At 38.7% G+C, this 12,757-nt stretch overlaps 1 protein-coding gene across 1 annotated transcript; it reads left to right on the top strand.

Moving 5' to 3' along the window:
• The first annotated feature begins 6,687 nt into the window (after positions 1 to 6,687).
• Positions 6,688 to 6,996, top strand: LOC120076058. Its single transcript, XM_039029839.1, has one exon. It carries the CDS (start codon positions 6,688 to 6,690, stop codon positions 6,994 to 6,996), a length of 309 nt encoding a protein of 102 aa, XP_038885767.1.
• The last annotated feature ends 5,761 nt before the right edge of the window (positions 6,997 to 12,757 follow it).

Consider the following 12,757-nt stretch of genomic DNA (forward strand, 5'->3'; position numbering starts at 1 on the left):
AATATACAAGTATCAAGTCTCTCATATCGAGTATATTTCTTCAATGGAATTACATTGCTCTTTACATCTTCGATCATTTACCCGCATGCGGTGTTGTTTTTTATTACCGCATGCAGTTGAAATTGCGTTGATCGTAAAGCTCTTGATCGATTGCCGCATGCGCCTTCATTGCGTTGATCGTCTCTCATTCTTGAGTAACGGGTGCAATGTGACGTAGATGCGTTGTTCAGTTTTTCTTTGAGCCATGAACACATGCGGTGACTTGATTTCCTGCAAAATAGACTTGAGACATTCTATTCTACCAGTACAATGGTGTCAGCAGGTGTATTGACGACAATTTATAATTCTCGCATTTCTTAGCCAATTTTCATACTATTGACACAACTTTTCTTTCTTTTAGCCGCAATATCTAAATAAAACAGTATAAATAACTTGTATTTCTACAAGTTATCACACCCCTAAATTTAGATATATGCTTTTCCTCAAGCATATCTTCTACCAAGGCAATAATGTTCAATTCCTATCCTAAATTTTTGCGTCGATTGGTTGCTCTGAATGCTCCACCTAGGCACATTACTTAACAACGCAATTTCCTTCTATCCTTGATAATTCATAACAAAGCCCTACTTTATTCTTCTATACAACAAATTTCTACTCAAAAATGCTTTTCTCGTTTTAAAAAGAATGTTTACCTCTTCTTGCAAAAACAACTTGATGTGTCTGGATGCGGTGGTCAAATTTGCATCATTCATTTAGAGACTGTTGATCATGGTTACACTCTTAGTTTTAGCTTGTTCCCACGGCTGTCATGCGAACATCCAACTACGGTTGTGTACCAATCTCAACTTTAACTCTTGAATTTCAACTAAGTATAACTTTTGCTGGTCAGAGGAGTTGTCTCTTATATTCTTTTATTTTTCCCCTTCTCATTTTTTTTTCTCTTTTCATATTGCGTCGTTCTTGGAAACCCACCTTCGTTTTGGCTTGCTCCCACGGGTGTCATGCGAACATCCAACTACGAGCAGGTTCCTTTCACGACTCAACTCTTATCAGGTTGGGATTGTTTTTGGAATTTTCCCTTGCGCTGACATTGAAGTTTTGTATGATTTTTTTTTTTTGGTAATCGCATTTTTCTTAATGACCGCATCTGCTCAGACCTTCCCCACCCTCAAATTTAGAGATGCGCAAGGTCCTCATTGCGTTGTTTGGACAGAATAGACAAACACTTAGACAAAATTTTGAAAAGAAGGTTTGAGCAGAATTTTGAAGGATAAAAGGTAAAATAGTGCTATAGCCACGAATTAACTAAGTGTTAGTCAGAAAATACAAAGTGTGGGAAATGCTACTAAGTGTATACATATTAGTCATGATGGCAGCGCAATGAATAACGCAAAGTAAAAGATGAAGAATATTGCAAAAATTGACAAAGGATGATAAAGAAGAGGCTATTGCATATGGAAAGAATTGCTACTTAGTTGTATTAAAAAAAATAAGTATATAAGGAATTACAAATAATGCAATACAAAATTTTAGCATGTACAAAGAATCAAGTAATTAGCTTCTCTACATAGAAAAATGAATGAAATTATCTTTGTTATTTGATTCAGACGGGTGCATGGTTAATGATTAACACTATGCATCCATTAACACAAATGTATCTTTGCAAAGGACGGGCAACAACACATGTGTCAATGCAACACACCCCTCAACTCAATGCATTTCTGGAGGACGGGCGCACTGTATTTCTACTGGCGCAACACTACCTCAACATAGTGCATTTTTGCTAAGGACGGGCGAAAAATACATACGAGCGCAATGCATTTGGGTTGGATGGACGCAAAGTGTATCTTGTTATCACAAGATGCACCCATCATCGCAATGCATTCCAATCTCTATTTTTTTTTAATTCATCAAACACGTAAGTCGATAAGACTTTTTGGTATTCGTCGTTTTATTCAGCCATTCACAGAATTTTGAAGAACCACCCAACTAATGCAGAAAAGTAAAGAACTCGAACAAAGCATGGAAATAACGCTGAATTAAACTGAAAGTAAACTTATAAACCAGTAAAGGCTATTTTAGTAAACAGTAAATAACGCAAGGTAGAAAACCGTAAAGGAAAGCTGTAAAAAAAGTAGTTAAACATAGATATAGGGCTATTGATTGAAAGAAGTTTGTCAGAGTTACCGCAATAGCATCCCTTGCATGCAGTTAAGCTTGCCTATGCAATGTCATCAAGGAAATTTTTCACCTCCTTGCCTCATCCCGTAGTGTGTACGGGAAGAGATACAATCTAATTTCTTCGGGAATCACACCAGGTATGGAGAATGCGTTGCACATTTCTACAAAGCTGGTCAAATGAGCATGTAGGTTTTCTCCTTGTATCCGAATTGTCCCGCATTTTGGATCATTTGAAGCACGACTGGCCTTATCTCAAACCTTGCATTCTCCACAACCGTAGGTCTTGAAATTCAAGCGCTTAATTTGGTTTTGATGTGTTCCTGTACGAAAAATACATTTGATCTCTGGGTCAGCTTAGAATTTCTAGATCAAGTCCAGTACTCATAAACCATCAGACTGCTCTTTGCAATAAACAGCCAGTACAAAGAGATCTGTCCTGCAAAATATCACAAAAGTACTCAACACTAACCATTACCAATCCCCAGCAACGGCGCCATAAACTTGTTAACATAAAATTTGTCTTATTCTTTATGTACACTTTATGAGATACTACTTCTAAATATGCATTGTTAACTATATGCTTGTAGTATGCGATAGAGTAATGCATGTCACAAGTTTCCGTGCATTGAAACAAAGTATAATTCCAACGCAAGTTTCTCAGAATAATTCGAGGTCGAACACAGGGATTGTTTTCGTTAATGTGTTACTTTTGTGATACATGCGACCGGTTTTAAAATTAATAAAATATTTTATTTATACATGAATTTAAATTGTGATAAACATAAATTGCGTTGATAAAAAAAATTGTTTTGAAAATAAAATCCTAAGTTAACATGATACAAGATACAAGATACATGATACATGTTACTGAGGTCGAGACTGACTGTGAAATTATACAAAGGATCGTGGTATGTGATGGCAAGTCTTTATGGGTGAATCAGAAATAGAAAGAATAAATAGTAAAAACATTACAAGTTTGTTGACTGCGTTAAAGATATAACTATGGTTCTGCTTTCCCTTGGCATACACCTCTCGGAGATCGGCCGTGTTCCCATATCTCTATAGTGAAATAGGGATGAACGTGATGAACGCAAGGTTGCTTCCATCTCTAGAAGTACTTCTCGCTTTAGTTAACGCATTCTTCCAACCCTCTCTCGAGAGGATGAATAACATCTTCACATCTGCTCTCATAGGTTAAAAGGCCATCTAGCATGCTTTAGATAAACACAATTATTTCCTTAACACAGATTAATTTACTTGCTTAATTCTTACTAATTACCTAGGGAATTAAGAAGACATCATGAAGAAAGTGAATCATGGATGAACGGAAATAGACAGAGAGATGATAATGGAGTTGATCATAACAATTAATACTAAGATTAAGCCTCTGATACATGGTGTGAATGATAAAGTAAAGAAGATGAGTACAAGTGATGAAAAAGAGATAGAAACAAATACAGAAGAGTGTCAAACATAGATCTGGACGAAGGTTTTGCTTATCGACATGTGGAATGGATGAAGAGGAAAGCTTCTCTCTCAGGCTTACTCTTCTGGTAGAAGTTACCTTTGTACAGAGCTTCAACGGTAGGGATTGAAAGGATTCTTTGCCCGGAGACTTACCTCTTGGCCTTATCTCTTGGATTCTTCTCGGATCTTCTCTGAAAATCGCTTCAGTCTAGTCTCTCTCTCAAATCAGTATATACACGTTTCTGTAAATTCCAGAATATACAAGTATCAAGACTCTCGTATCGAGTATATTTCTTCAATGGAATTGCAGAAGTTATTTATAGGCGAAGCTTTGACTCTTTGCATTGTGGTCCCCACTTTATTGTTAAGGCAGTTCCTGAAATGGTGGAGTGAATATTCCTTCTATTACGCAATCAATCCCATCAGAAATGCACAACTGACACTGTACACACATTTGAATCCTCTGCAATTATGTTGCTCTTTATATCTTCGATCGTTTGCCCGCATGCGATGTTGTTTTTTATTAACGCATGCGGTTGAAATTGCGTTGATCGCAAAGCTCTTGATCGATTGTCACATGCACCGTCATTGCGTTGATCGTCTCTCATTCTTGAATAACGGGCGCAATATGACGTAGATGCATTGTTCAGTTTGTCTTTGAGCCATGAACGCAGGCAGTGACTTGATTTCCTGCAAAATAGACTTGAGACATTCTATTCTACCATTGCAATGGTGTCAGCGGGTGTATTGACGACAATTTATAATTCTCGCATTTCTTAGCCAATTTCCATACTATCGACGCAACTTTTCTTTCTGTTAGCCGCAATATCTAAATAAAACAGTATAAATAACTTGTATTTCTACAAGTTATGAGCGCTCATAGCACAAAGTAACCGCATGAACTTCGCTGACCTAAGATTGTTACTATCCCTAATGAACAATGCATACATTGCTTAATGCGACCAACAAGTTACCCTCTCGTGCAGTTGATTGTTGTTGACTTTACTCATAGACAAGCAATGTGTTAGCCTATAGACAGGCGTTGCAGCAGCTTCACACTAAGTAAATAAGATTACTCACACACTCGTGCAACGCACACCTCTCGGGGTTACTACATGCTTCATATCCCTAATTCACATGACAAAGTATGTGATACCCAAGCAATCCCATTAAGTGTTGCAATAAAAATAAAGATGCTAAGCAAAGAAGATGGAGAGGGAGTCGAAGGAAATAGAGAAATGCATTGAAAAACAAATTGTATTAATTTCTTAATCACAAAATATCATACAATTCAATATAAGAAAAGAAAGGAAATAAAATGACCGGTTGGAAGCAAAGACTTGCTTCCAGCAGATGTGCATCAAGGCTGCCGGTGGTGCCATGGATGGGCAGAGGAGCTGACTCTCTCGAGATCTAGCTCCGGTCAAAGGCTCTGGTCATCACTTGGAATGGATGAATGAGGTGAAGAACTTTCAAGCGTCTTCTCACGCATTTTTTCTGGATCACAAGGCTCCACCTTAGGCGAACCTCAGGCAAAAACCTTGGATAACTTGAATTTCTGCTCATTGGCTTCTATTTATAGAGCTTGGGTCACTGACAACATTAATTAGACTGCTCTGAGTCTGACATTTGGTGTGTTAGTCCTTTCTGAACCTCTGCCACTAATGGCGTGGTAGGTGAAATGTCAGCATCATCTTTTAGTTTTTCTCGAGGTAGATGCATTGATGCGTTCATTCCACCAACCTTGCATTGATCCCATTAGTATGCATTGTCGTGTAGCTGCAATCATTCAATGATAGCATTCGCTTAATACTACAATTCTACATGATAACCGCAATCGCTTGACGAGTGCAACTCCCATGCGATGGACGCATACGGTTGATTACCGCAACATCCATGCGTTGATGCGTTTGCCTTTGCGATGGAGAGTTTCTCCACATGCAGTCGTCTATGCGGTGGTCCAGTTTTCACGTTTGTGTCCATTTCCTGTTTTAGCTACAAAAATAAAACATTGAACGCATAATAACGCAAAATAACGGGTTAGCTGAGATTCAACATGTTGATCGACACAAGCTCATTTTCTCGTGAATTTCTATCATGATTGACGCATATTCTACCTAACAACCTTCATAATTCTAAGTAAAAGGCCTAAGATGACATGCATTTCTGCATGTTATCAGCTGCCATGACAAACCTTTTGCAAACCTTCTCATTAGAAAATGCAACTCATAATCAAAAGGTGAATCAGGTGGTCACATTTGTACAGCCCATGGTTAGCTGTATGGGCTGTGGAGAAACTCAATCCTATAATGTCTGCCCGCAGAATCTACAATCAGTCTGTTTTATCAAGAACAATCCATTCTCAAATACTTACAGCCTTGGATGGAGAAACCATCCAAATATTTCTTGGGGAGGTCAACATCAGGAACAACATAAACTGAGGGCAAACCAATTGTAGAGGAAGGGACCGTTGCCTGGATTCTAGTCATCACAGTAACCTTAGCATCAATCCTTCAATAGAGGTGGTCAAGCGTCGAGTTCAACTTCTCTGCTTGAAAATCTCTTGAAGGAGTACATGACCCATAATGACGCATTGTTAAAAAGCCAGGCGTCATCTATCGGGAACTTGGAGATGCAAGTGGGACAAATTGCTAGTGAACTGAAGGATGGACCGCAAGAAATGTTGCCTATCAATACGGAAACTCTAAGAAGTATTAATGAGAAGAAACAATGTCATGTGGTGACATTGTGAAGTGGTAGACCTTTAGTGGAGAAGAAGATGAACCCAAGAAATAACAATCCTTCAGTAGATGAGCACACAACGCACATAAAGGCATTTGATGATCGAGAAGAAAGAACACTTGAAGCTATAAGTCATTCCGAACCAAGCACGCTAACACAGGGTCGCCTGTGGTGTAGCTGAATGCACCATTTCCCAGATGCCTACAAAAGAAGAATGATGAGTAGCAATTCAGGTGTTTCCTTGATATCCTAAGGCAATTTCACATTAATATTCCTTTTATAGAAGCCTTAGAGAAAATGCCCAAGTATGAAAAATTCCTAAAGGATGTTCTAACAAAGAAGGGAAAAGTCAATGAGTTGGAAGTTGTGACGTTAACGCAGGAATGCAATGCGTTTATCAATAACAAAATTCCTGAAAAACAGAAGGATCCAGGAAGCTTTATAGTCCCTTGTTCAATTGGAGGGATAGATGTAGGCAATGTGTTGTGCGACCTGGGAGCCAACACTAACCTTATGCCCCTTTCAGTTTTCAAGAAGCTAGGAATTGGTGAAGTGCAACACACTTCTATGATGCTTCAGCTCACTGACAGGAAAATCATGTCCTAGAAGGAAAGATTGAAGATGTTTTAGTGAAGGTTGACAAGTTTATATTCCAAGTAGATTTCATTATCTTAGGTTATGAAGCAGATCAAGATGTTCCAATCATCCTTGCACGCGCATTCCTTGCCACTTGGAATGTATTGATAGACGTACATAAGGGAAAGCTTACTATGTGCGTGGACAACCAGGAAGTAAAATTTAATGGGTTGAACGCATTGAAGTTCCTAAACGATGAACAATGTCAACATGATAGTCCAATTGAGTTGTCTGATGAAGAAATAGGCCAACTCTTCGAGGTCCATGCGTTGGGGAAACCATAAGAAAATTTGAACTGCTAAGTCTAAATGAGCAGTAAACCAAACTAACGCGGCCATCCTTAGAAGAACCACCAGCACTGGAAGTAAAACCTCTACCCTATCACTTAAAATATGCTTTTCTTGGATCCAATAACACTTTGCCTGTGATTATTTCAGCCAATCTTTCTGAGCCTAATGAGTGTTCTCTTTTTCAGATGTTACGAAGGCATACGCGTGCAATCGGGTGGACGTTGGTTGATATTCGTGGCATCTACCTATCCTACTGCATGCACAAGATTCAGCTGGAGGAAGGGAAAACTAGATCGATCGAGCCTCAACACAGGCTAAATCATATAGTGAAAGAAGTGGTGAAGAAAGAAATCATCAAGTAGCTCGACAAGGGTAATTTACCCCATCTCTGACAGTAGTTGGGTGAGCTCAGTCCAATGCTTCCCCAAAAAAGGAGGCACCACTGTGATAGTTAACAGCAACAATGAACTCATTCCCTCGAGAACTATAAGAGGGTGAAGAATATGCATAGATTACAGGAAGCTCAATGTCTTGACAAAGAAAGACCACTTCCCTCTTCCCTTCATTGATCAGATGCTTGACCGACTAGCTGGCAAAAATTTTTATTGTTTTTAGATAGATACTCTAGATATAATCAAATCCTTATTGACCCTGAAGACTAAGAGAAAACAACGTTCACATGCCCCATTGGAACATTCGCAATCGGATGCATGCCCTTCGGGCTAGTAACGTACCGGGGACATTCCAAAGATGCATGATGGAAATTTTCTCCGACTTTCTAGAACAGACTGTTGAAGTTTTTATGGATGATTTTTCTTTCTTTGGGGACTTCTTTCGATCCTGCCTAGATAGCTTAGAGGTTGTTCTCGCATAAAGCGAAGAAACAAATCTTATGCTGAACTCAGAGAAATGTCATTGCATGGTGACTGAAGGCGTTGTCTTGGGGCACGAAGTGTCCAAAGAAGGATTGGAATTTGATGAAGCAAAAATTAACGTCATAGTAAAACCTCTCCCGCTTTCGAATGTTAAAGCACTGCAAAGCTTCTTAGGTCATGCAGGTGAAGGATATCAGACTCGAGATTTCCATGAGCAGTGGAAATAAGATAATTCCAAATTACAATCATGAATGAACAATACGTTTACAGTCGTACAAAAACCAGAGGTTATACAATCAATACATAAATTATAGCATGAAAACTCAAATGAACACAGAGAATACTCTACGAACATTTGAAGATGCGACTCCACGCTCCTTTGCGCACGACCACTCGAATAACAACAACCTCAAATGCTTGATCTACATGACTACAACACAGTACGAACACTTCACACTCATCCTCAACGATTGCCTCGGCCACGAACTCCTTAGAAATAGCACGAACGGCCTCCACAGCACCTCGACGGTGTCGAGTTGAGTATGACACCACCAAGAAGGCTACCTTGGTATTCTCGGTGTCAAAATCCAGAGAGTGGGCTCTATTTGAAGTTGGGATGAGGTAGATGAAGGAGGAAACACCGATCGTGTACACGACTGGGCAAGTGGGAGATGGCGGAGACCTATCGTATAGGTCGATGCCCAATCGTTTAGCTATAGCTAAGCGATCGTCTGGCAAAAGCTATGCGATCGTTTAGCTCATCGTTTAGCTTGGTCTGTCGCCTACAGACACTACATGATCGTTTGCTAAATACTATACAATCATTTAGCTCGCCACTGTACGATCGTTTAGCTCGTCGTTTAGTAAATCTATATTTACTTGCCAACTACCTTGAGATCCTTTTGCGATAGAGAAATCTCAAAAAACTTTTTATGAAAACTTTTTAACAGTTTGTAAATCTTACTAAAATTAGGAAAACTATTTGCCTTTTATCTCACAGTTACCATGAAAATCCAATAACCATCCACTCAATTGGTTATTAAAAAAAAAAGAATTAATTATTCAATAATTAATATTATTATAAATATAAATGATAACCAACTTATCGTACTATATTTATAACCTATGGTTTTAATATTTCATCTGATGAAACATATAAACCATAGTTCTTTTTCTATTCCATGATACTTAATGTAAATCTCATTTACATCAATCTTCCACTAGATGTATCTCATACATCATACCGATTATATCATATATAATAAAAAAGCCTCTTGTCAATTTGAACATTTCAAATCAACACCAAGAACTGATCCTCAACTGAATCCATTGAGCTACCAAGGGGACCTCATGGACCTATAGCTCGAAGCTCCAATGGTACGTGATTAACTGACTAAACTCTTTCGTCATAGGATCCGCCATCCATTAATTGCCAGACACTCCACTAAAGACCAACAGCTGAACTCTCCTTACCACAGATATATTATGTGTCTATCTTAACCAATCAGCAGTGTGACAACCCTTCACAAATCACTCATAAGTATAGCTGGGCCAATAACCGTTATGCCCCTGTAGTTACATCTGTCTCCTTAAGTACCACTGATCTCTCTAATGAACATAAGTCATAGTTCTACTATGACTGAGTCTCTTCCAAAGAGAAGCTATGGCCACTATGTTCAAGCCCCAGAATCAATCCTTAAGGGAGTAATCTCTTACTTATCCCTGCTTTGGGAAAGGAGTGAATTCCATCTTATGGATTGAGTTCCCAACTCCCAGATCAGACAAGTCCCCAAAAAGGTAAGCATGTTGAGTTGGCAATCTAGCCACTCTCACCCATACTAATCATAGGACCACCCTTAAAGGCAGGAGTTCCAAAAACACTCAGGATTGAGGTCGTGTCACCTATGGTCGTTTAGGTGAGATGCAATTCTCTAGTATCAACGGCGTTATAAACAGAGTCTAGTCATCTCGTGGTCCAGGTCTTATACAATCTCTTTGTATAGGACACCCCTGCTTGCACGTCTCTACATGAATGGTTGGGATCAACCATCTGTAGTAGTTTACAACACTTGCAAACCTCTACAAAGCGGGTCGTATCTGTAGTATCATTAAGATCAGGTATCCCACCTCAATCCTTAAACTACAGACCTATTTAGGTTATCACTTAAGGCATGATCCACTAGTATATTACTTATACATGCTTAAGTTCACATAAGATAACCAAGGAGCTTTGTTATTGGATATGAGTAAATTTCAGAATTAAATAACACTTATTTTATTCATTAAACAATGTGTATCTTTACAAAACAACGAGACTCTAGGAGAATTAGGACACCAATCCCAACAGCAGGCTTCTATAGAAGATTTGTGAAAGGATTCTCTCAATTTGCACGACCTCTGAGCGCATTGCTAGAATTAAACAGACCCTATATATTTAACGAAGACTGTATTAATGCATTTGATACATTGAAGTATGCATTAACAACAATTCTGATACTAGTAGCCTCGTACTGGACGCAACCCTTCATTTTGATGTGCGATGCGAGTGATGTAGCAGTTGAAGCCATATTAGGGCAGAAAATAGGAAATCTAATACATCCCATCTCTTATGCGTCAAAGACATTAAACAAGTCCTAGGAACATTATACCACTACTGTAAAGGAGATGTTGGCGGTAATGTTCGGTATTGAGAAGTTCAAAGCATATTTGGTTGGTGTGGCAGCAACAATCTACACGGACCACTCCGCTATCAAGTTTCTGATGGACAAAAAAGATGCAAAGCCAAGGCTGATTAGATAGGTACTGCTATTACAAGAATTTGATGTAGAGATCAAAGACAGAAAGGGAACTGAGAATTAGGTTGCTGATCACTTGTCAAGGCTGGAAAATAGGGAAATACAGGAAAAATAAGTTGAAATCACAGATGCGTTCCCTGATGAATGCCTGCTTAAAATTTTAGACAGAGAACCATGACATGTTGACATTGTTAATTATTTAACCGTAAAACAGTTTCCTGAGAATTTCAATGCACAACAGAAGAAACGACTTATTCATGACAACAAGTTCTATTTCTGGGATGAACCATTTCTCTACAAGCAAGGTCCTGACTCCATTATGTGTTGATGCATTCCAAAAGTCGAAACAGAATGCATCTTGGCTGAATATCATGACTCGCCTTATGGGGGTCATTTCGGAGGACAAAGAACTGCTGCGAAAGTTCTTCAAAGTGGGTATTTCTGGTCCATCCACTTTAAGGACTCTAGGGAGTACATGCGAAATTTAATCCCTGTCAACGCACTTGAAATATTTCTTCAAGGATACTATGCCTCTGAAAAACATATTGGTCGAGGTTGTAGAGTGTGCCAAGAATGATGCGATAACCAAAAACATTTTCACGTGCTTTAGAACGCTTAGGGCGCTGATAAGTGACAAAGGTACACATTTCATTAATCATATCATTTCTAAATTACTTGTCAAATATAATGTTAGGCACAAAATTGCTACCGCATACCATCCCCAAACCAACGATCAAGCTGAAATATCAACACGAGAGATCAAATCTATATTGGAAAAAGTGGTCAACACATCCAAGAAAGATTGGGCAAAAAAGTTGGATGAGGCACTATGGGCTTATAGAACTGCCTACAAGATGCAAATAGATATGTCTCCCTACTCTTTGGTATTTGGAAAAGCATGCCACTTATCCTTGGAATTGGAGTACAAAGAATTTTGGCCAGTGAAGAAGCTAAATTTGAATTTGGAGATCGCTAGTGAACAACGCAAGCTACAACTCAACGAGCTCGATGAGTGATTGCTTAACGCATATGAAAATGCTAAGATCTACAAAGAAAAGACCAGGCGTTGGCATGACCAACGCATTGGTAAGGAATAATTTTATATTGGTTAAAAGGTCTTGCTATTTAACTTGTGTTTGCGATTTTTCCTAGGAAAATTGAAGTCCAGGTGGTCAGGCCCATTCGTCATAAAAACGATCTTTCCTTATGGAGCTGTGGAACTTACATGAGAGCATGGTACAAATGCATTCAAGGTAAATGGGCAGTAGATGAAGCCTTACCTTGAAGGAAATCTAGAATGTCAAAAATCATCCCTTGAGCTACGAGAAGCTATCTGAAGCTCGCGTTGAAGCCTCCCTGTGTATGACCAGACACATTTTTCGTTTCCTCCTCATCATTTTTTTTTTTTTTTGCTTTATGTATTTTATGCTATTGATTTACTAATTGTTTTGATTATTGTTTAAATTTTTTCTTGCTTTGATTGCATTTTATTAATTAAAAAAAAAGAACGCTTTTTTTTTGTTTGTTTAAACCAACTTGACAAGTAAATGCATTAGGATTATATTAACATATCGCCATGCATTGGAAGTTGAAAAGACGCTCTTCGGGGGAATCAACCACTCGAGTGTTTAAAAGCCCAAGACACGTCTCTTCACATCCGCAATTAATGGGCAGCCTAAACATCCCAATCGACTGACACATCAAAGCTGTCCTTTCGTCTTTCTCTCCTAGGTTGGTCTATTAAAGGGCTCCTAAACCCTTTGCCTTCTTC

This window comes from Benincasa hispida, chromosome 4 (genome assembly GCF_009727055.1).
Source record: "Benincasa hispida cultivar B227 chromosome 4, ASM972705v1, whole genome shotgun sequence".
Taxonomy (NCBI): Eukaryota; Viridiplantae; Streptophyta; class Magnoliopsida; order Cucurbitales; family Cucurbitaceae; genus Benincasa; species Benincasa hispida.